General features: G+C 47.8%; 1 protein-coding gene across 1 annotated transcript; it reads right to left on the bottom strand.

Moving 5' to 3' along the window:
• Nucleotides 1-11,357: 11,357 nt before the first annotated feature.
• KLHL35 (kelch like family member 35) lies at nucleotides 11,358-17,672 on the bottom strand. Its single transcript, XM_068556413.1, has 6 exons — nucleotides 16,780-17,672; nucleotides 15,518-15,702; nucleotides 14,923-15,041; nucleotides 14,090-14,278; nucleotides 12,471-12,659; nucleotides 11,358-11,546 (listed from the first exon to the last, which is right to left on the bottom strand). The coding sequence occupies exons 1-6, from the start codon at nucleotides 17,655-17,657 to the stop codon at nucleotides 11,358-11,360; spliced, it is 1,749 nt and encodes a 582-aa protein (XP_068412514.1). The 5' UTR covers nucleotides 17,658-17,672.
• Nucleotides 17,673-23,848: the final 6,176 nt, after the last annotated feature.

Raw genomic sequence — 23,848 nt, 5'->3', positions numbered from 1 at the left:
CTGATCCTCAGTTATCTCACAGGGCTGTTATGGGAGTTAAAGGAGATCTAAATATCAGTATGTTTCCCTACTATTTGTCATTTATATCATCTGGAGACAAGTTACAAGCCCAGGCCTTCAGGTCAGTCTGTCTGGATTCAAAACTAGATCCACAACTTTTAGCAGTACAAGCATGGGCACATCAGTTACATACCTGTGCCTCTGTTCATCTGCATGTTCTTAGCAGTGCCTGGCTCATAGCAAGTGCTCAGTAAATGCTAGCTGTTATTACTAGCTACTTAGCATATCTATCCTCTTGGAAATCATTAATAGCTAACTTCATGGTAATGGATTCTCCCCATCCTAACTGTAAGGGCCCTGACCACAGGGGCCATGCTTTCTGCTTCTACAGGGAAGTGGGCATAGCTGGGCAGGTATCACTAGCCCCATTTTACATGGCCTTTTTCTGTGCTGTGTTTCATTTAGTGATTGTTTCTGAGCTCCAGTGTGGCTACGTATAAATGAAGCTGTTGTATGTCAGTAAGGCCTGTCAACATCAGACCAAGAAAACATTTAGGTATCATTGATAGTCAACATTTTCTGTCTCAAAAGATAGTTTTTCTTACTATTTTCTCCCTAAGAGACATGAGATCTTGACATTATTTTATGAAATGGCTATTAAGCCTTTTCCCTATTTGTTACTAATCAAAGGTACATTTATTTATAACTTGATAAGCAGCATGACCATGGTGAGGAGATTATTGTTACATGCCCTGAGCCTGCTGTGGATGTCTCATTTAATCTTCCCAACATCCCTGTTATGGGCAGATTCCATTACTAACTTCATTTTATAGCAGTGTTGATTAACCCATGCAATACATCTTAGGCTTTGGAAAATACAGTTTGACCCTTAACAATGGGGGCATCAGGGGTGCAGACCCTAACTTAACAGTCAACTCTGTATATGCGGTTCCTCCATATCTGCTGTTCAGCATCTGTGGATTCAACTAACCCCGGGTAGTGTAGTACTATAGTATTTACTATTGAGAAAAATCCGCATATAAGTGGGCCGGTGTAGTTCAAACCCACATTGTTCAAGGGTCAACTGTACTTAGACTGTCTTAGAGAGATTACCACTTCTCATTTGAGAACAAGTAACATTAGATCCTAGACTGGCAACAACTTATCTGATCCCAAACTCTTGTTTCTACAACAACAAAAAAGATGGAGACCTGTAGCTCTGAAATTCAAATGAAACCACACCTCTGCTGCTCAGTCCTGTATTGCACTAAATAGTTCAGCCGGCCAGGTGCAGCTGGGCCTTTGTCCTCTGGTGAGGACAGCTATAATGGGTTCATCCTGCCCTCACTGGCAAGCCATTGACTGCCCCCATGACGAGCTTGCACCCAACAGTCCTTTGTGTGGTGAACCAGAGAAGCTGGAGCCATTAAAATCCAAAATTGCCTAGAGAGAGGGTAGGGCTCCCATAACCTTTAATAATGTATTTGCTTTACAGAGGGAGGGGAAGGGAGAGCATAGGTGCTGTAGGGGGCCTGCTTTCCCATCAGGAGGGGGACCAGAGGAAATGGATCTTTTACTCACTGATTTTACCCTTAATATACCAAAAACAATAGCCATCACTATTTACCACCTGGGCCCATAAACACCCCCCTTTTATATTTTAAGTCACTTTAAGTAAGAATAAAGGGATAGTGAAAGTCAATTTTATTATAAATTTTAACAAGTATCCAAAAATATTAAAAATTTAGCAAGTGAGATAGCCTCAACCACCAGAGGGCAGACAGCAGAAGCAAGAAAAACTACAATCCTGCAGCCTGTGGACCAAAACCCACAGTTACAGAAAGATAGACAAGATGAAAAGGCAGAGGGCTATATATCAGATGAAGGAACAAGAAAAAACCCCAGAAAAACAACTAAATGAAGCGGAGATAGGCAACCTTCCAGAAAAAGAATTCAGAATAACGATAGTGAAGATGATCCAGGACCTCGGAATAAGAATGGAGGCAAAGATTGAGAGGATGCAAGAAATGATTAACAAAGACCTAGAAGAATTAAAGAACAAACAAACAGAGATGACCAATACAATAACTGAAATGAAAACTACACTAGAAGGAATCAATAGCAGAATAACTGAGGCAGAAGAACGGATAAGTGACCTGGAAGACAGAATGGTGGAATTCACTGCTGCGGAACAGACTAAAGAAAAAAGAATGAAAAGAAATGAAGAGAGCCTAAGAGACCTCTGGGACAACATTAAACGCAACAACATTCGCATTATAGGGGTCCCAGAAGGAGAAGAGAGAGAGAAAGGGCCAGAGAAAATATTTGAAGAGATTATAGTCGAAAACTTCCCTAACATGGGAAAGGAAATAGCCACCCAAGTCCAGGAAGCGCAGAGAGTCCCATACAGGATAAACCCAAGGAGAAACACGCCGAGACACATAGTAATCAAAGTGGCAAAAATTAAAGACAAAAATTATTGAAAGCAGCAAGGGAAAAACGACAAATAACATACAAGGGAACTCCCTCCCATAAGGTTAACAGCTGATTTCTCAGCAGAAACTCTACAAGCCAGAAGGGAGTGGCATGATATACTTAAAGTGATGAAAGGGAAGAACCTACAACCAAGATTACTCTACCCGGCAAGGATCTCATTTAGATTTGATGGAGAAATCAAAAGCTTTACAGACAAGCAAAAGCTAAGAGAATTCAGCACCACCAAACCAGCTCTACAACAAATGCTAAAGGAACTTCTCTAAGTGGGAAACACAAGAGAAGAAAAGGACCTACAAAAACAAACCCAAAACAATTAAGAAAATGGTTATAGGAACACACATATCGATAATTACCTTAAACGTGAATGGATTAAATGCTCCAACCAAAAGACACAGGCTTGCTGAATGGATACAAAAACAAGACCCATATATATGCTGTCTACAAGAGACCCACTTTAGACCTAGGGACACATACACACTGAAAGTGAGGGGATGGAAAAAGATATTCCAGGCAAATGGAAATCAAAAGAAAGCTGGAGTAGCTATACTCATATCAGATAAAATAGACTTTAAAGTAAAGAATGTTACAAGAGACAAAGAAGGACACTACATAATGATCAAGGGATCAATCCAAGAAGAAGATATAACAATTATAAATATATATGCACCCAACATAGGAGCACCTCAATACATAAGGCAACTGCTAACAGCCATAAAAGAGGAAATTGACAGTAACACGATAATAGTGGGGGACTTTAACACCTCACTTACACCAATGGACAGATCATCCAAAATGAAAATAAATAAGGAAACAGAAGCTTTAAATGACACAATAGACCAGATAGATTTAATTGATATTTATAGGACATTCCATCCAAAAACAGCAGATTACACGTTCTTCTCAAGTGCACACGGAACATTCTCCAGGATAGATCACATCTTGGGTCACAAATCAAGCCTCAGTAAATTTAAGAAAATTGAAATCATATCAAGCATCTTTTCTGACCACAACGCTATGAGATTAGAAATGAATTACACGGAAAAAAACGTAAAAAAGACAAACACATGGAGGCTAAACAATACGTTACTAAATAACCAAGAGATCACTGAAGAAATCAAAGAAGAAATCAAAAAATACCTAGAGACACATGACAATGAAAACACGACAACCCAAAACCTATGGGATGCAGCAAAAGCAGTTCTAAGAGGGAAGTTTATAGCTATACAAGCCTACCCAAAGAAACAAGAAAAATCTCAAGTAAACAATCTAACCTTACACCTAAAGAAACTAGAGAAAGAAGAACAAACAAAACCCAAAGTTAGCAGAAGGAAAGAAATCATAAAGATCAGAGCAGAAATAAATGAAATAGAAACAAAGAAAACAATAGCAAAGATCAATAAAACTAAAAGCTGGTTCTTGGAGAAGATCAACAAAATCGATAAGCCATTAGCCAGACTCATCAAGAAAAAGAGGGAGAGGACTCAAATCAATAAAATCAGAAATGAAAAAGGAGAAGTTACAACAGACACTGCAGAAATACAAAGCATCCTAAGAGACTACTACAAGCAACTTTATGCCAATAAAATGGACAACCTGGAAGAAATGGACAAATTCTTAGAAAGGTATAACCTTCCAAGACTGACCCAGGAAGAAACAGAAAATATGAACAGACCAATCACAAGCAATGAAATTGAAACTGTGATTAAAAATCTTCCAACAAACAAAAGTCCAGGACCAGATGGCTTCACAGGTGAATTCTATCAAACATTTAGAGAAGAGCTAACACCTATCCTTCTCAAACTCTTCCAAAAAATTGCAGAGGAAGGAACACTCCCAAACTCATTCTATGAGGCCACCATCACCCTGATACCAAAACCGGACAAAGACACTACAAAGAAAGAAAATTACAGACCAATATCACTGATGAATATAGATGCAAAAATCCTCAACAAAATACTAGCAAACAGAATCCAACAACACATTAAAAGGATCATACACCACGATCAAGTGGGATTTATCCCAGGGATGCAAGGATTCTTCAATATACGCAAATCAATCAATGTGATACACCATATTAACAAACTGCAGAAGAAAAACCATATGATCATCTCAGTAGATGCAGAAAAAGCTTTTGACAAAATTCAACACCCATTTCTGATAAAAACTCTCCAGAAAGTGGGCATAGAGGGAACCTACCTCAACGTAATAAAGGCCATATATGACAAACCCACAGCAAACATCATTCTCAATGGTGAAAAACTGAAAGCATTTCCTCTAAGATCAGGAACGAGACAAGGATGTCCACTCTCACCACTATTATTCAACATAGTTCTGGAAGTCTTAGCCACGGCAATCAGAGAAGAAAAAGAAATGAATACAAATTGGAAAAGAAGAAGTAAAACTGTCACTGTTTGCGGATGACATGATATTATACATAGAGAATCCTAAAACTGCCACCAGAAAACTGCTAGAGCTAATTAATGAATATGGTAAAGTTGCAGGATACAAAATTAATGCACAGAAATCTCTTGCATTCCTATACACTAATGATGAAAAATCTGAAAGAGAAATTATGGAAACACTCCCATTTACCATTGCAACAAAAAGAATAAAATACCTAGGAATAAACCTACCTAGGGAGACAAAAGACCTGTATGCAGAAAACTATAAGACACTGATGAAAGAAATTAAAGATGATACCAACAGATGGAGAGATATACCATGTCCTTGGATTGGAAGAATCAACATTGTGAAAATGACTATACTACCCAAAGCAATCTACAGATTCAATGCAATCCCTATCAAATTACCAATGGCATTTTTTACGGAACTAGAACAAATCATCTTAAAATTTGTGTGGAGACACAAAAGACCCCGAATAGCCAAAGCAGTCTTGAGGGGAAAAAACGGAGCTGGAGGAATCAGACTCCCTGACTTCAGACTCTACTACAAAGCTACAGTCATCAAGACAATATGGTACTGGCACAAAAACAGAAACATAGATCAATGGAACAAGATAGAAAGCCCAGAGATAAACCCACGCACCTATGGTCAACTAATCTATGACAAAGGAGGCAAAGATATACAATGGAGAAAAGACAGTCTCTTCAATAAGTGGTGCTGGGAAAACTGGACAGCTACATGTAAAAGAATGAAATTAGAATACTCCCTAACACCATACACAAAAATAAACTCAAAATGGATTAGAGACCTAAATGTAAGACTGGACACTATAAAACTCTTAGAGGAAAACATAGGAAGAACACTCTTTGACATAAATCACAGCAAGATCTTTTTTGATCCACCTCCTAGAGTAATGGAAATAAAAACAAAAATAAACAAATGGGACCTAATGAAACTTCAAAGCTTTTGCACAGCAAAGGAAACCATAAACAAGACGAAAAGGCAACCCTCAGAATGGGAGAAAATATTTGCAAACGAATCAACGGACAAAGGATTAATCTCCAAAATATATAAACAGCTCATTCAGCTCAATATTAAAGAAACAAACACCCCAATCCAAAAATGGGCAGAAGACCTAAATAGACATTTCTCCAAAGAAGACATACAGGCGGCCACGAAGCACATGAAAAGATGCTCAACATCACTAATTATTAGAGAAATGCAAATCAAAACTACAATGAGGTATCACCTCACACCAGTTAGAATGGGCATCATCAGAAAATGTACAAACAACAAATGCTGGAGAGGGTGTGGAGAAAAGGGAACCCTCTTGCACTGTTGGTGGGAATGTAAATTGATACAGCCACTATGGAGAACAATATGGAGGTTCCTTAAAAAAGTAAACATAGAATTACCATATGACCCAGCAATCCCACTACTGGGCATATACCCAGAGAAAACCGTAATTCAGAAAGACACATGCACCCGAATGTTCATTGCAGCACTATTTACAATAGCCAGGTCATGGAAGCAACCTAAATGCCCATCAACAGACGAATGGATAAAGAAGTGGTGGTACATATATACAATGGAATATTACTCAGCCATAAAAAGGAACGAAATTGAGTCATTTGTTGAGACGTGGGTGGATCTAGAGACTGTCATACAGAGTGAAGTAAGTCAGAAAGAGAAAAACAAATATCGTATATTAACACATGTATGTGGAACCTAGAAAAATGGTACAGATGAGCCAGTTTGCAGGGCAGAGGTTGAGACACAGATGTAGAGAACGGACATATGGACACCAAGGGGGGAAAACTGCAGTGGGGTGGGTATGGTGTTGTGCTGAATTGGGCGACTGGGATTGACATGTATACACTGATGTGTATAAAATTGATGCCTAATAAGAACCTGCAGTATAAAAAAAACAAACAAAACAACTAATACTAAACTTTCATTGGGTTATTTGTATGGAAATATGTTAATATAAATGTTTCAGACATTACATGAAATTTCTAAAAATCTTATATGTTCTGGTATAATGTTATAAGTCATAATCCTAGTTATTACCTTAAAATGTATATCTCAGAAATAACTAATTTTCTTGTCAACTGCATTATTATGAACTTTCATCAAATTTTTAACTGTGGTCACTTTTAAGTCTTTTGTCATTTACAGACAGTTCTGTGTGTACTCTGATGCTTTTGCAAATATGTTCCTATAAAAGGGTTTCATCTTTAAGAAATTCATGGAAAAGACTCTGACAAGTACAGGTTTCTGGTAACTGACTGTACTGCTGAACTGAATGAATAAGCATTTTCAGAACTCTAATGAAAAACTGATGAACTCATAAAAGTGCTAACAAAAGATCAAGATGAAAAAAAAAATTTAATTACATGGGACTGAGTGAACTGATGAGGATGAGTATAATTTTTGTGACTTTCTGTCTGAATTAAAAAAAAAAAAATCCCACAAGGACTCAGAGGCAAAGAATATACAAATCAATTTTCACTGCAAAGTAAAGGAGCTGTTACAGTGGAGGATTACTGGACTGAATGTCAATATTATGACATAGTATGAGTGTGTTTCATGTTTGGTAATTGCAATCATTGTTGCTTTTGTTGTGGTCATCCATGTACAATGCTTGGTGTCAGTCTATTTATCTCTTGTAAAAATAAAATACAGTGTGTGTGTGTGAAAAAAAAAAAAAAGAATGATCAAAAAAAAAAAAATTTAGCAAGTATTAACAGCATAACAATATACTAAAAACATTGGATTGTAAACTTCAAATGGGTGAATTTTATGGTATGTGAATTGTATCTCAGTAGAGCTGTCATATATACATATATATGTATGTGTATATATACACATACCTATATGAGTTATAACAGCAAACAACTTCACATTTTCATTGTCTAGAAGGATATATACCCCAAATGAGCAATGTTACTTGAAGGCAGTGAAATGCTTACCAACTGCCATGAAGTGAAGGTATTCATCTTTTAGCTGCTGATTCCAGATTTCAAATACATCTCTAATAAGCTCTAGCTTCTGGGGCTTTTTTGGTTTTGTTTTGTTTTGTTTTACACTTGGATTGTCAACATGCAGTGCCTTAAAAAATTTTGTTGAAGAGAGGATAGCCATTTTCTTTGCTTCATAATTTTAAAACATTTTCACTTTTAGATTTATAAAGGTCAATTCAAATGACCAATCCAATGAATTTTTAAAATTTCTACAGCATCTGTTTCTCTCCACTCATCTTTATGTACAACTGCCTTCAGCTCGTCTCTATGAACTGTAACAAACTACCAAGTAAATTTGGGGGCATAGGCATCATAAAAGATACATACTGTCACATTATCTTTGAGCAAACCGGGATAGTCCAGGTTTTTGTCATAAAGAATTGGGTGATGAAATCTTTCCTCTTGAACAACTTAATTGAATACAGTAGTCCCCCCTTATTTGCAGCGGATATGTTCCAAGACCTCAGGGGATGCCTAAAACCGCAGATAGTAGGGAACTCTACATATACTATGTTTTTTCCTATACTAATGGGTGGGTAGCGTATACAGCATGGATATGTTTCAGATTTATAAAAGAATCCAAGTCCATATAGTGATTACAAAATAGAAAGTTTTATTCTATTATGTAAGAAGTAAAGTTCTCCTTGTTCTTTGAAAGCCGACTAAGAAAGAGTTATAGTCGTAAAATACCAATCTTTACAAATAGATCTACTCAAAAAAGAAACTCAAAAATGAAATTTGGGTTCATCGCTCTCTGATTGCATACCAAGAGTTGTCTCTGTTCTCAGCCGGGGAGAAGATGGCAAACCCATGTGTGGCTGAGGGGTCATGGACTTGTCTGGCTTCCCTCCGAACTGAATGGTAACAGTTCACATTCAGCAGGCAGCCTGGGGGGCCAGAGAGCAGTGGACTAGGAGCCAGGGGGATCCTCTATATGTGGTCTCGGTCTAACCAGTAGTCCTGGAAATTAGGACACGTGGCTCTCACCTTTTGCTTGTGTTCCTGTGAGCCTCACTCACCAGGGACAAGCACCATGTCTCTCATCAAGTCGGAAGCCCAGAAGGTCAGGGACAGTATCCTATCCGGCTGGAATTTCCCACGTGGAAATGATGTATCTCCTACTTCTAAACAACTGCTTTGCTGTGCCCCACACCATTTTCTCAGGTTAGCAGAGGCTGCATGGAGGAAGCAGACTTTGGAGATAGCTGGACCCGAGTTGGAATCCTGGCTCTGCCACCACTCACCAGCCCTGTGACCTTAGTTAGCAGGTCACTTCACATCTCTTGGGTCTGTTTACTCATTTGTAATCGGAGGTGGGAGGGGGGGAGGGGAGCAGTAGTACCTACCTCACAGGTATTATGAGATAGAAATCCAGGAAACCTTGATTTAAGATATTCAGTGGAAGCGTTTGTTCCAGGTACTGGAGGACCCAGAGATGAAGGTGACACCTTTCCTGCCTCAAGAGGCATCATATGGGTGTGTCCGGAGAGACCAGAGATGTCACACAAAGGCCTGGCCGTATGTCAGGTGATGGAAGAAGGGCTGATAAGGAAGGGGTACGAGGAGGGAGTGGTCAGCTCTTGGGTGGAGGGTGTCAGGTCTGCCCAGGCAGACAGAGCAGGAAAGGGCATTGGCACTTGCATGAGCAAGCACTGGGGCACAAATGGCCATCATGGGGGAAACTGGGCAATCTGTCTGGCTACACAGAAGTGCTGAGCCTGGGTAAGATGCCCATGTCTCCGGGGAGAGCTTGCCCTGGATTTGCCCCTACCCTTTCCACTCCGGCTTTCGCCTGGGTAAGCAAGCAGTACAGCACCTTTGCTTTGTCCTGGGTGTTATGCATGGGGTGGGAGCAGGAAGGCTCTGAGGCTGGGCCTCTACCCCACTCCCCTCCCCCTCTGCCATTATCAGCTGTGTCCAGATGGTCACAGGCTCCCTAATCCGGGATAATCGGAGGGTAGGAGCTCAGCTGGGACCCAGGCCTTTATGCTGCTCTTTGATGGGTCAGCCCCAGCTGGAGAGATCCTGCAGACAGGGCCCTGGGGCTTTGGAAGATGCCGAGGGGCATAGGGCTGGCCCTGTGCTGGAGGAGATGGAGGAGCAGATGACAGCTCTTCAAAAGGCAATCTGAGTGCAAATAAGGGGAGCCCCAGATGGGGCCTGGCTAGCTCCCCTGGGCCTCAGAAATACAGGCACAGAATCTGAACCGCTGGGCCTTGATTCACAGAATATGTGGCATCAGTCCTTTGTTCCCTCTCTTTCTACTGAGTTCATCCCTCCCACCCAGCAGTTTTATGTTGCTGCCCTTGAGCCCCAGACCAACTCAGGTGCTTATAATGGCATCAGGAGCTTGTACCGCATGTTGATGTTGGGGATCTCGCACATCCAGGTGCAGAGCTGGGCTCATTGGTGTCTTAGAGGCCTGTGGCTCTGGTGCCCACTACCCTGGGCCTCCAGTTTACTGCGAGTCTTGACCCCCGAGGCTGCTCAGGGTTCTACAACTGTTCTGTTTTGTTTCAGCTTCTTTCATGAGAAGGGGAGCCCCAGCTTGGCCCAGGCTTCTAGCAGTGATCCTGGTTTGTCATCCTGGTTTGAAAGCCTTTATCCCAGAATCTGAATTTAGAAGCTTGAGCTTCTGCCTTATGTTTTACAATTCTGTTTCTGGTCCTCAGACATGTTTGCTTACTTACAAGCCTATGCCTCAGTTGTCTGGCTTTTAATTTTATCTATCATTGCTAGGTGTTTGAATTGGAGAGGGTGGTTTAGAAAGGAAGAACCATCCTGACCAGAAGTGTCTCATAGATTCTAAAGCTTCATGAAATCTATGAGTCATAGATTCTGCCTCTTACTAAGTATGTTGCCTTGGGTGAGTCTCCTTATCTTTTAAAATCAGTTGCTTCTCTGTAAAATACAGATATTAGTAACTAGCTCACTAAAAGTTTTTTTTTTTAAGTGCCGATAATCTGAAATTTAAGAATAGTGACAGTTCCTGGGAGGAATGTGGGAAGGGATGGGTTTGGAAATAGAGGGGCCTACAAAGGCATTTCTTAAGCTAGTGATCTATTTCTTAAGCTAGGTCGTGGGAACACAGATATTTATTTTATTATAATTCTTAAACTGTACAAAATGTTTCTTCTTTTTATGCATGAAATATTTCATAATTTTTTAAAATGTCCACGCTGCTATTATGAAGGTAAACGAGGTAACATATGAAGGTGCTTTGTAAAGAGTCAAAGCAGGGAGCAGATATTGGGCATTACTTCTCCAGGCAAAGGAGGCTTGAGCTGGAACACAGACCCAACCTTTGAAGGAGGTTTTATTTCTACAAGAAAAGGGGCAATAAGTTAAGAGGCTGTTTACACCGAGGTGCCATGAGGGGAGCAGTGGTGAACCTGAGTTCTCCCTCCTCTCCCCACCTCCTGGTTCAAGTATGAGTCACCTGCCCAGGCTCTGGACGATGGTGACGCAGCCATGGGAGCTGGTGCAGCGCTGCAGGGATGGCTGGGCCTCCACCTGCCCACTGCTGGGGTCAAAGGTGAAGATCCTGTCGGTGCTTTCCCCATGATCATCCCGCCCGCCAAGGATGTGGACTTTCCCATCACACACAGTCACGCCACAGCTCTCCTGGGTGGACAGACAGAAAGACAGTTAGCTATAGGGTCCAGCCTGGAGCTCCCTCTGTCCCTAGCTGGCCAGGCCAGACAACAAAACCTTGACCCACAGAATATGAGTAGGCAGTCTGGAAGGTAGAGAGGTAAGAATTGGGTGGACCTGACTTCAAGCTCTGGTTTGACCCTTACTAAATGAATGGCCTTTGACAAGTCACTTCACCTCTCTGGCCTCAGTTTCCTCATCTGCAAAGTAAGGAGAATAATAGTACCTTCTTCATAAGGTTCCTTTAACAGTTAATGAGATTAAGCATGTAAAGCATTTTACATAGTGCCTGAAATATAGTAAGCACTCCAATAATAAGTACCACCAGAGTCAGAGAAGCCAGAAATCTCAGGCTCTTAGAATCACCGGAGGCCAGAACTGGCAGGGATCACCAATCTATCCACACCCCTATATAGTCTCTTTGGAGAGGGAACAGAACAGTGTGGGGAGGCAAGGAATGCAGGGGTGGAGCGTCCAGGGCCTAGACCTCCCTTCTCTGATATCACTGGGGCAAGGGAAACTTACCAAGTCCCCTCTCCATTCTCCCCTCTCCTCCAACAGTAAGCTACCACCTGGTAGCCTACAGATCAGGAGAGACTGCAGGGTCATTGAGACCAAGCCCCCAATCCCAAGCTACAGCACTTGGGACTGGGGTTCCAGGTTCTGCCTTACATGGCTTTACTGGTGGCCTCAACCTCTCTAAGGCCAGTCTCCTTATCTTTGAAGCCCAAGGCTGATTATCATTATGGGACAAAGCTAGAGAACTACGTAAAACCGCCTAGCATGGAGTCAGACACAGGACTCACTACCTCTGAGAACCAGATCCTTAGAAGTGGGTTTTTACTCTCCTAAATGGAACCAGTGCCAGGGCTGTGCCCACGACCCTCCACTTACCACAGGGCTGGGGAGGACAGCTGCCTCCCCCCAGACATCCATGCCAGGGTTGTAGGTGAAGATTTTGCTCATGAGGCCCCCAACCACATAGATGGTGTCCTCCAGGGAGACAGCCTCGAGACACCGCTGCGAGAAGGGCGCTGGTGACCGCAGGCTCCACCGGTCCTCCTTGGGGTCAAAGCACTGCACCTGAGAGGAATGAGTGGCAGAGGTGAAGCCTTAACCCCTCAACTGCCCTGCTGCCCACACCTCCCATCTCTCTCGGTCGGGGGGACTCATTCAACACATTTGCCTATGTCCACCAGGCCTGAGCTTGCGTGTCTCCCCTCACGTGTGCTCAGTCTGGTTCCACATTCCAGCTCCTCCCCCTGGACTCCCGTTGTCAAAAGCCTCCTCATCTTTCAAGGTCCAGGAAGAGGTCTGTATCCCAGGAGGTGGAGATACCGTCTGCATTAGTGCTGTAGAGGGTTCTCAGAGCTCCCATGGAGATGCATTCCTGGCTGCATATACTGTCAACCCTCTTCCTCCCTGGTGTGCTGAGGTCATGCCCAGATTCCAGCTGGGGTGTCTCACAGCCCCCACGTCTATAGCTGTCCACAGGCCTCCTAGGCCCACAGGTGTTTACGACGCCTTTTACAATTTCTGAGGGTTCATACCTGTAATTGCCTGCTCACCGTACTCCCTATTTCCTCAGTTGTTTCCTTGGAAACCCCCAGAATGGCCTATTCATGTCAGTGCTGCACAAGAAGGTGCTAAAGGGCATTCCCCCAGCCAGCCCAGGAAGGTGTGCTGGGAGTGGAGCGGGAATAAGGAGGGTGAGAGATCCTAGTTTGGGGAAGAGTCAGATCTCAGGATCACATGCCTGTGAGGCCATCAGGGTGGGGAGGGAGCTGCCACAACGAAGATCAGTTTTTATTCACAGGAAGCCTAAATGTACAATAGAAAATTTGGTAGACTGTGATTCATCCACTCCATTGACTGTTACACAGACATTGAAATGATGGCTGTGAAGAGTTTCTAAGCATGTAGAAAGTGCTTATACTTAGAACAAGAGAAAGCAGAATACAAAATTTTACTAAAACTAAAACAAAAGCAAAAGTCAACTCAGAGGAAGCCTAGAAGGCAATGCACCAAATATTAATGGTAGTAGTTATCCTTAGGTGGTGAGATTTTGGATGATTTTTTTTTTCTATTTCTCTGTTTTCTAAATTTTCAATAATGAGTGTATTTTTTTTTTTTTTTTTCGGGCACACCACGTGGCATGTGGGATCTTAGTTCCCCGACCAGGGATCGAATCCATGCCCCCTGCAGTGGAAGTGCAGAGTCTTAACCACTGGACTGCCAGGGAAGTCCCAAGTGTATTATATTTTGGAATGGAGGAAAAGCATTTTAACTAGTCGCACCCTTGCCCTCACTTAATTTTTAAAATCTATGAAACCAATATGGCACCAGCCCAAACATCCAGGTCCAGACCTACTGTGTGACCTTTGAGTCATCCCTCTGAATTCATTTCCTTGCCTGAAACATGGGGATGACTCTTCAGTGCCTGGACAAGGACATGAAAGACCCAGCTCTGCGCCAGTCACACAGCAGGCCTCCACCGCCCTCTCCCAGCCCACCTTGTTGGTGCTGATGCCATCCCGCCCGGCGCCTCCCATCACGTAGAGCCGGCCGGCGCAGGGTGCCACGGCAGCTGAGCTCACTGCCTCTGGGAGCGGGGCCGCAGCAGCCCAGGTGTTGGAGAAGGGGTCATAGCGCTCCACGCTGCACAGGCGCTGCAGGCCGTCGAAGCCACCCACCACGAATAGCTGTGGATGAGGGGGTCGCCAAGAGTCAGGGCTGTCTGCGTTTCGGCCCCACAGCCTCTGGCTGTGTGTGGAGAAACTATCCCACCAGGGGCGCATCCCAGCTCCTGGCTCTGTGTCCTGACTTCCCATTACTGAACCTCCCTTAGCAGATTTTCCTGTACTAAGGGGATGATACTGGTTTGTAGGATGGGTGCTGAATACAGATTAGATGTGTAAAATAACTGGCACCAAGTTGATGCTTAATAAAAATACCTACTAATTTCTTAAAGGTTTACCACCTTACTTAAGTGATCCTAAGAAGCACTTTTATTTGCATTTCTGAATTAGGGATGTAGCTTGCAAAGATAATTGGCAGATTTTTTTTTTCCTTTTTCTTTTTGGTCTTAAGTGGCAGAGTCAAGATTCAAACCGAGGCTCTTTGGCCCCAGAGCACACACCCTTGACCACCTGACTACTAGGCTGTACTGTTACAATAATTACTATCATTATTAGCATTAGCATCATTATGCAACTTTGGGCAAGTCCTTTTTCTTTTGGGGGCCTCAGATCCCTTCTTACAGAGAGCGGATTATAAAGGGCCTTCCCCCAGGCAGTCCATAGATCTCTACCTTGAGCCCAAGGCAGCAGCTGCCGGGTGTCCCTACCTGCCCCTGCACGACCGCCATCTTGTGCCTCCACCTGCCCTTGTGCAGCGAGGCCACCTTGATCCAGGTGTGCAGATGGGAGCTAAACATCCACACATCACGGCTGTTGATGTGGCCTCCTAGGGAGAGAGAAGCAGCTGTTGTTCCCAGGCCCTCTTGCTATCCCCAGGGCACTCCAGGGGAGCAGGGACTGTGTTTTATTCTCTGAGTCTTTAGGGCTCGAATCTCAGGGAGGGCACCGTCCATTGGTATCAAACCGATCTTTGCCATTGTCAAGACAACAGGGGAAATTCTTAATTTCCCTGTAAAATTGAGTTGTAATGGGAATTAAATAACTAATGTAAACTGCTTAGCATAATGCATAGCACATGGTAGGCTAGTTAAAGAGAAGTGATCAATACTAATCTGAGTTGAAGTCAACATTGCAAGGATGGAGTCACACCAGTGATTGGCTCTGCAGTACCACCTCAGCCAGTAACTGTAGGTTATCAGGACCGATCTGCTCCTATAGCCTGGTTGGAGGGAAGAACAGAGGGCGGTGCACGGGAAGTGATGAACCAATCCTGTGGGACTCCGGCTATGGCTCCGCCCTCACCAGAGACGTAGATGTCATTGCGGAGAGTGCAGGTCGCGAACTCTGAGCGCGCGAAGCCGGGCATGCCGGGCAGTGGGGTCCAGCGCCGGCTGTCTGGATGGTAGGTGTTGGCGAACGGCAGCTTCAGGAGCCCCTTGCGATCGCAACCGCCGATGACCACAATCACTTCAGCTAGGTCCATGAATCTGGCGTGGGGACAAACCCAATGCCGGTTAACCCACACACGTGTTTCAGCCCTCTTTCACCCGCTCATGGACTGCACTATATGGTCCTGCTGCCCTTCCGTGCGCTTCTGCCCCACCCTCCGCATGCTGGACTCTGCCACTTTCAGCCTCCCCTCTGGCTATTGAGGGGAAGAGGGGCACTGCTCCTTACCCCATTCTACTGACCTCTAAGTTACGGGAAAAAAAATCTTTACAAAGTCCTTACTCTTACCTAGAAAAACCACCTTGTTTAATCCTGACTTTGGCTTGCAAAAGTCATGTAGCTGTAAGAGACAGAGCTGGAATTCAAGCCCAAGTTGGTGTGCCACTAACTCATTCTCTTCACCCTTTTCTGACCTCCGTCGTGGACTAATTTGGCTGTGTCCCTCCTCCTATAACCACCTCCTAAACTCATCCCCTAATCACTGACTCCACTGAACCAGGCTACACACCCTTTCAGCAAAGCATTCTCCCCTCCCACTGACCCCTCAGACTTCTGGCCCCACCAGAATTTCCAAACCCTTTAGCCAATTCCTACCTAATTCCTTTGACAAATATTGAACATCTTGTACCAGGTCCTGAGCTTACTGTTGGAGATGAAGTGATGAGTCAGACAGAGTCTGTCCCTTACTCCTGTGAGGGTGACAGACCGTCTTGACTGCTCCACCCCAAGTCTTCTGGTCTGGTGTTCCAGGGGTGGGAATAAGCCTCTTTCTTTTTTTCCCCCAAGCCCTGCCTATTTATACCCCTTACTAGACTGCGCTCCCTGAGGGTAAAGGGTGTTTCCAAATCACTCCTGAGTCCGCACTGAGGCAGAATGTGCACGAGATGTGAGATCCCTTCATTTCCCCCACTGGACTGTGAACTCTTTAAGGACCCAGCACCAAGCCTATGAAATGTCTGTTGAATGTATGACTGAATCTCATTCAAGAGGCATGATCAAGTGATAGGATTAAAGGATGATGGAGGGCTGAGCGAGCGGTTGAACAGGGGAATAACGTAGGAAATAATGCAGGGCAGGAGGCAAGGGGCGGCTGGGAGGGAGGGGGCGGGGCGTACCTCCGTGGCCGGGCCCGCAGTGTGCCGGTCTCGCGGCCCAGGATGAAGCAGGCACGGGCCTCTAGCAGCAGCGGGCGGCACTCGCCGCAGGCCTGCAACAACTCGTCAGCCTCTACCTTCTCCAGGAAATAGGCGGGCGCCAGCAAGGGCAGGCGCACGTGCTCCAGCAAGCGCCGCAGCTGTCCGCGGCGGGCTGGCGGGTCGTGACGCACCCAGCGCATGGCCGCTTCGAACACGGCCTCCTCGTGCGCCACGCCCAGCGCTGGGTCGGCCAGAAGCGCTGCCACCTCGTCGGGCGTCAGCTCCAAGAAGTCGGCGTGGCGCGCCACCTCGGCGAAGGCCTGGCGCAGCACGCGGCCGCAACGCTCGGCCAGAGAGGCGAGGGAGAAGGCAGCGGCCACGCGACGCAGCGCCAGGCTGTTAGCGGCGCGCAGGCGACCCTCGAGGAAACGCGCGCAGGCCTCGCGCAAGCCCGCCACGCCCAGCCGCTCGGCCAGCGCCAGCACAGCAGCCGCCTCGTCCTCCGCGCGCAGCCGCACGCCCGCTCCGTACAGATAGTCGAGCACCACGGCCAGCGCTGTCGCCACCGCTGTCCCGGCCGGGCCGGGCGCCTCGGGTACCACGGGCACCATGGCCAGGCCACGCTCTGGCTGCCCAGCCGCGAACAGGCTGCGGAAATAGGTGCTGCCCGCGCTGAGCGCGGCGCGGTGGCATGGGAAGTCGCGGCCACCGGCACGCAGCACCACGTCGGTGAGGGTGCTGCTCCGCCGATACGCATTCAGGGTCTGCAGGATGCGCTGTGCGTGGCAGGACCCCGCGCACGGCGCCTCGGAGCCCCAGTCCCGCTCCGGCTCCTCCGGCACCGGGCCCTCCAGCATCCTGCCGGGCAGAGAACACAGACCGCGTCGTCGGCAAATCCACCTGGCTGGGGCCCGGTTAGAGGGCAGGAGGCCTCTCACCCACCATTCCTGCCGTTGGTTCACTGGTTTAGTCAGGCAGGCGCGCATTATCTTAACTAGTGTGCTTTCATTCATGCAACCACTCTTCCTTCCATCCACCCGTCGAGATTCCTAATGGCCTCAATGAGCTAGTCCCTGCCTACCTGAAGGTCTAGACCCTGTCTTAGCTGTACCACCTCCTCCTCCACTTACGCAATCAGCCATACTGCTCTTTCTGTTCTTCAAACGTGCTAAGCTTTTTCCTATCAGTATTGGCAGAAGACAGATGGCATGCTCTCAGATGGGGTAATTTAAGAAGATTCTAATAAAGGAAGGATTTACAAAAGCATAGACTGTTTTGGGACTCCCACAAGGGATAGAGCAGTGCCACATGGCTACCAACAGCAGGGAGACGTTACCTCCCCAAGGTCTAAAGGCGGAGGGCTGGGAGGTTATTGGAACCTGCACAAAATATCCGTATAAGGAGGGCCCTCTGACAGGAGCTGTAGCCTTTGGTCAAGGAATTCAGTCGACCCCACAGAGATCCAGTATGTGCGGGGGAGTATAACTCTACCCCCATCTCCTCACCCCCGTCCACTCTACTTGGGATCTCCGGCAGGTGATCCCTATTGACCACACCCTGATTATTCTATTTAATATCTGCCCCCCCCCCAAGAGTACAGGATCTGGCCCATAGTAGGTGCTCAGTTAGTGCCTGTTCAAGGTCGAGTGAATACATTAAGTTACTATTTATTGAGAGCCTTTTCTGTGCCAGTCAATGAACAAGATACAGTCCCTGCCTTCCTGGAGCTCGCAGTTTGGCAGGGTCCCATGGGGAAGTACAGAGCATTAGGGGAGCTCAGAAGGGGCACTGAACCCAGTTGGAAGGGAGTCAGGGAAGGCATCCCTGAGTGGAGACTGAGAATGATAAGTAGAATTAGCCAGGTGAAGGGAAGGGAGTGGAGGGAGGAAGTCTCCAGCTGAGAGAACAGCCTGTGCAGAGGCCCAGAGGGAAAGAGGACATGAGGTTAGAGCCCAGGCTGAGAGGGAAGTTGACCTTTTTTGTAAGTTTTCTGTTCTCAAGGAAGCCCTGTGGGGGAGTGGAAGGAGCTGGCTCTAAGGACTGATCCGGGTGCTAATCTTGCCTCTGCCACTGACTCGCTGTGTGACCTGCTCAAGTTACTCCCCTTCAGGTTCCTCATCTAAAAATGCGGTCATAATGCCTCTCTCACATGGTTGTTGTGACTTGGTGACTGTCAAATGGAATGTATGAAAAGTGCTAGGTATACAGTACAAACTCAACAAATGTTTCCTTAACATGTTTTTACCCAAGAGGAAGGGAGCACACCCCATGTGTTAGTTGCTTTTATGTACATAATTTCATTTGATCCTCACAAACCTGAAGAGTTTCTTTAGACTCCTTCCCCTCTTCTTTTCTAAGTTTGTCATGAGGAAACAATCACATTGATGGAACCTGCCCTTCAGAGGTTGCTGTGAGGATCAAAGGAGGGGTGTTTGTGAAAGCATTCTATAGCCTGAAGGGCTGTGACGGATTGGTTATGGTTTGGCCATTATGAACATATAGCTTCTGCTTGCATACTTCCAGGGACAAGGAGCGCACACACCTTTATGTAGCAACTTACTCTAGGGCAGCAGACCTTTGCTCTCTGCTCCTTGCTTCTCCCTCCATTCTCCTGATCCCAGCTGCTCTGCCTCCCCTGAGACTGCTTTGCCCTGGAGGTCAGATCTTGCCCAGTAGTCAGTCTGGCTCTCACTGTTAATGCCTGGGCCATCCAGGGTGGTGGGTCCCCTGTCTTAGCATCAAAGGAAATGAGCTCCCTGATGGGCAGGGTCCCAGGGAGTTAACTACTTTGCCCAAGTAGAGGGGCTGGGCCCTGAACCCACCTGGCTGTAGACTCTGCATGCCTAGCGGCTCAGCCTCACTTGCCAAGGTTGGGGTGTATCCCAAGGAGCAGCGCAGGACCACTGGAAGGAGTTGATAGGGGTCATGGGAGCATGCTGCCTTCGTTCTATTTTCCACTGGGTGAGAAGGCAGCCCACTCTGAGCTGAGATCCAAGAGGGCAGGTCTCATCAGCGTCAGGTGGGACTTCTCTCTGCAGAGATGTCCCGGCACAAGGGGCTGCCAGGGGAGAGGGAGGGAGTCCCCTCCTGGGAAGTGCGCCAGTACTTTTTCATTCATTCTCCTGCTGTCTACTGCACTGGGCACTGTGGACACACTGGGACATCAGACCCAGTTTCCACCCTAGGGATTTCCAGTCTGGGGGCCGAAGGACACCCCATTGGAACATGAAAGGTAGGGATTCCCAGGCAGGGCTTGATCTAGTTTTCTCTTATCCCAGCTAAGAGTCTAGGCACCTCAAGCCGAGGGTGCTGACACAGACTGAGGTACCCAGCCCCTAGAAGTTGACATACCACCCTGTTTCTTTTTCACAGTCACACCTACACCCACAAACACACACTCAGACTTGTAGACATGACACAGCCAGGGGAGTCCTGCATCCTAAGTCCCCAGAGGTACCTGGCACTTACCTGGCCATGACCTCTCCCAGGCTCTCTGCAGCGGCTGCTCCTGCACTGACCACTCCTGTTTGTCCTGCCGCCCTGCACCCCTGGCAGCCTGGGCGCAATGTCCCTGCCGCTCTGCCTGGACTCCCGCTCAGGCTCAACTGCAGGAGGACAAAGGGGATGGACGCTGGCGGGGGTGGGGGGGGGGGAGGGGGAGAGGAGAGTTCAGGGGGAAGGGGAGGAGGGGACACAGGGCTTTTGTTCTACTCTTGGATCAGCCCTGGGAGGGGGAGAAGGGAGGACCCGGGAGTAGGCGTGGGATTGACTGTGTGAGCAACTCTGCGATCCGTGTGGCTGGATTGGGGGTGACCTGGTGCTGGTTGTGCCCCTGAGTGACACATGGATGTGAGGGTGTGTGTGTGTGCATGCAGGCATTCCAGGGTACCTGTATGTGAGTGTGGAGTGCATGGGGACGTGGTGACTGTGGCATTGGGGTGGGTGTGATTGAGTAGCTGTAGGTGTGACTCAGAATGTAACTGCACAGCTTGGAGGTCTAGGTATCCCTCCTGCCTCTTTGTGACTCTGTGCTGTATCTGTGTGCGTGCTTGACAGCAGACATGTCATGTGCGACTTTGTGTATCTGGTTATATGCGTTGTGTGTCCCTGTCTTTGTGTCAGCATCTCTATATGATCATTTCTGTGTGTGACAGGGGTCTGTCTGCGCACAACAGGGGGCTGGGTCTTGTGGACTGTGTGTGTGGACAGCGTGTGGTCCTGGGTCTGTGGTATGGTATGGTTGAGGTGGTTTTCACTCGACAATGTACCCACCTTGGAGGGGGCACAGTGAAGTGGGCGTGGTGGTACTGGGCCAGCCTGGTGGGGGTGGGGAGAGAACGAGGCAGCTCTGGGCTGGCCTGGAGCCAGAGGGAGGCAGCGCCATAGGCTGGTGTCTGTTCATTTGCTGCCTCTGCGAAGGGCCATAGGGCCTGGTGTCTGTGGGGCAGATGAGGAAATTTGCTTTCACGGAAGAGAGCAGCAGTTTGGGAGGAGGTTGCCTTGATGAGAGCCCGGATGGGCACAGGGCACCTGGGAGCTGCTGGTATTGGCACTGCCGGGATTCTGTGCCGCTCCAGGCAGATCACTAACCACCCCTTAGCCCCAGCTCTTCATCTTGGCAGGAGCAATAGTCTAGTCATCGTTCCTGCTCTGCCTATCTTACTGAGGTGCTGTGAACTCAAGAGGGATTTGTAAGTGAAAGCCATCTGTCCTGTGGAGTCGGTGAGGCTGGGATCCTGTAGGAACCGCCCTGTCCCTGCCCCCGGCAAGGCTTAGGCAGCCCGAGTTTGTGGAAAAGTCGTGATGGGAGGGGTCACTGTGATGACGGCCAAGCATGTGTCCTAAGGCCTGGGGGAGGGTCTGTTCTGGGGACTGTTCCAGGGAATGGTGTATCCTGCTTCCCCCTAAAAATGGATTGTATATATTGCTGTATGTTAAAGGATGTGAGAGATTTGGGCACCTAAATACCTGGAACAGAGGGGCTGAGGGTTCAGGGAGGGCCCTCAGCCTGGAGAGGCCTCACCCGCTAAGGTCCTAGGGAGGAAGCAAGGAGTAGGTCTGTAGAGATGGCAGTAAGGGAGAGGCCCTGTCTCCGGTTTCCCTGTTAAGGGCAGTCAGGCTGTCCTCAGTAGACAGGGAGAGGTCACGAGGAGGGCATTAGGAAGGTGGCCTTCTCAGTAACCCCTCAGGTCAAGGGACAGGAGCCAGGGTTGACCACAGGCTGTGGGCTCAGCTGAGGGTGAAGGGCTCAGCTATCGGCCTAGCTGGGGGATGGCCTCCATCCTCCTTCCATTGTTTGGGGTGAGGGGAGACCGCTGGACTGCCTCTGCACTGGGGACTGGAGGGGTGCAGTGTAGGGCCCTGGTGAGCATGGGATGCTGACAGGCTGCTCCACTTAGAACTCCCAGCCCCTTCTCCCTGCTTCTGAAAGACTCTAGGATGACTCAAGTTGCCCAAGTGTGGCCAGGAGCCCGGGACATGCAGCCAGTGGACCCAGGGGCACTGACTGAACAGGGAGGGGCTAGCATGAAAGATTGGTTCTGTTTTCCTGGGCAGGCCTGCCAGACACTGGAGAGGAGGTTACTGGGGCATTTGGGTAGGGCAGCGTGCCCCACTGCTGACCCAGACAGTCAGGTTTCACATACATTTCCTCATGCCCAGGGAGAGCCGGGAGCTGACCTCTGCCCCAGGAAGGGAGCACTTGGCAAGTGTTTGAAAGGGGGAAAGGAGGGCGAGTCCCCTGATAGTTCCCAGAGGGGCAGTCCTAGAGGTTAATGTGGGGGGCCCAGTCTGGGTTCCAGCATTAGGAGGGGTTTCTTTTCCTTTCCTCCATGAAGGCTCCAGACCCCAAGAACTCTATCCAGAAGGCCCCTGTTTGGAGAAGAGACACATCCCTTGGCTCCCAGGAAGCACCATGTTTATTTAATGTAGGATGAAACTGGGGTTCAGCCCCCTCCTTTCCCCTAGGACACACCCAAGACCATGCAGACTTTTATGACAAAGATGGGATTTACAGACCCCTTCTCATGGAGGGCAGAGGGCAGAGGTCCAAGGACTGAAAGACAGGGGCATCTGTGGTCCCAGGGGCTGTATTTTGGCTTTCAGCCCAGGTGCCCCACTGTGCCAGGAATGGGAATGGGCCTCTTCAAAGCTGAACCTCCACCATGGGGGAGAGGCATCTCCTGGCTGAGGGCCTGTCCCTCCATAGGCCAGGGATCTCAGAAAGCCTCCATGTGGCCACGAAGGGACCTGCTCGTCCCACTGACCAGTCCTACGTCAGACCAGGGAGTCCTCCCCTTCTGCCTTACCATTCCCGGCTGGTTACGGAAGGCACACAGAGCCTGAGTGGGATTCTGGCTCTGCCAGTTCTAAGCTGTGTGGCTCTGGATGGTCACTTTACCTCTCCAAGACTGTCTCCTCCACCACAGTATGAGGACACTTGCCCCCAAGCCCAGTGCTGTTAAGGAAGCCCCAGTGCCATGTGATGCAGGGGAGGGGCTCCACCACCCTGCCACTCTCCCATTCATTTCTGAGAATGGTTCTTCCTCAGTCATGGGACCCGAATCCAAACCCAGCAAGCTCTGTCCCCACCCTCCCACTGACAATTCAGAGATGACACGTGTCAAGATGGCAGCTTTAATCATCTTGGCCAAGGCCCCTCAGGCTCCCTCCGCTGAAGGCCTCCTTGGCCATATACCCACCCCTGACCATGCCTGAACACTTTTCCCAGGTGGTCCCTGCCCTTGGCCACTGACGTGGGAACCTGAGGTCATGTCAGTCTGTGCATCTCCTGGGCGTGGATCCAGCAGCCATGTCAGTCTGTGCATCTCCTGGGCGTGGATCCAGCAGCCATGTCAGTCTGTGCATCTCCTGGGTGTGGATCCAGCAGCCCCGTCAGTCTGTGCATCTCCTGGGCGTGGATCCAGCAGCCATGTCAGTCTGTGCATCTCCTGGGTGTGGATCCAGCAGCCCCGAGCCTGCTCTTGCCATCTCCAGCTGCTCCTAGGGGATATGGCTCAGACTCTCTCCCGGGGCAGGGCCAGCGGCA

This window comes from Eschrichtius robustus, chromosome 11 (assembly GCF_028021215.1).
Source record: "Eschrichtius robustus isolate mEscRob2 chromosome 11, mEscRob2.pri, whole genome shotgun sequence".
Lineage (NCBI taxonomy): Eukaryota > Metazoa > Chordata > Mammalia > Artiodactyla > Eschrichtiidae > Eschrichtius > Eschrichtius robustus.
This window is presented reverse-complemented; position numbering and strand designations above follow the sequence as displayed.

What these genes read in the sequence shown, in the direction of transcription:
- KLHL35 (XM_068556413.1), bottom strand. Translation starts at nt 17,657, where the DNA reads ATGCTGGAGGGCCCGGTGCCGGAGGAGCCGGAGCGGGACTGGGGCTCC. An exon ending in CAATGACATCTACGTCTCTG is followed by an intron (nt 15,042 to 15,517) that starts GTGAGGGCGGAG and finishes CTCTCTCCCTAG; the next exon opens with GAGGCCACATCAACAGCCGT. An exon ending in ATGGCATCAGCACCAACAAG is followed by an intron (nt 12,660 to 14,089) that starts GTGGGCTGGGAG and finishes CATTCCTCTCAG; the next exon opens with GTGCAGTGCTTTGACCCCAA.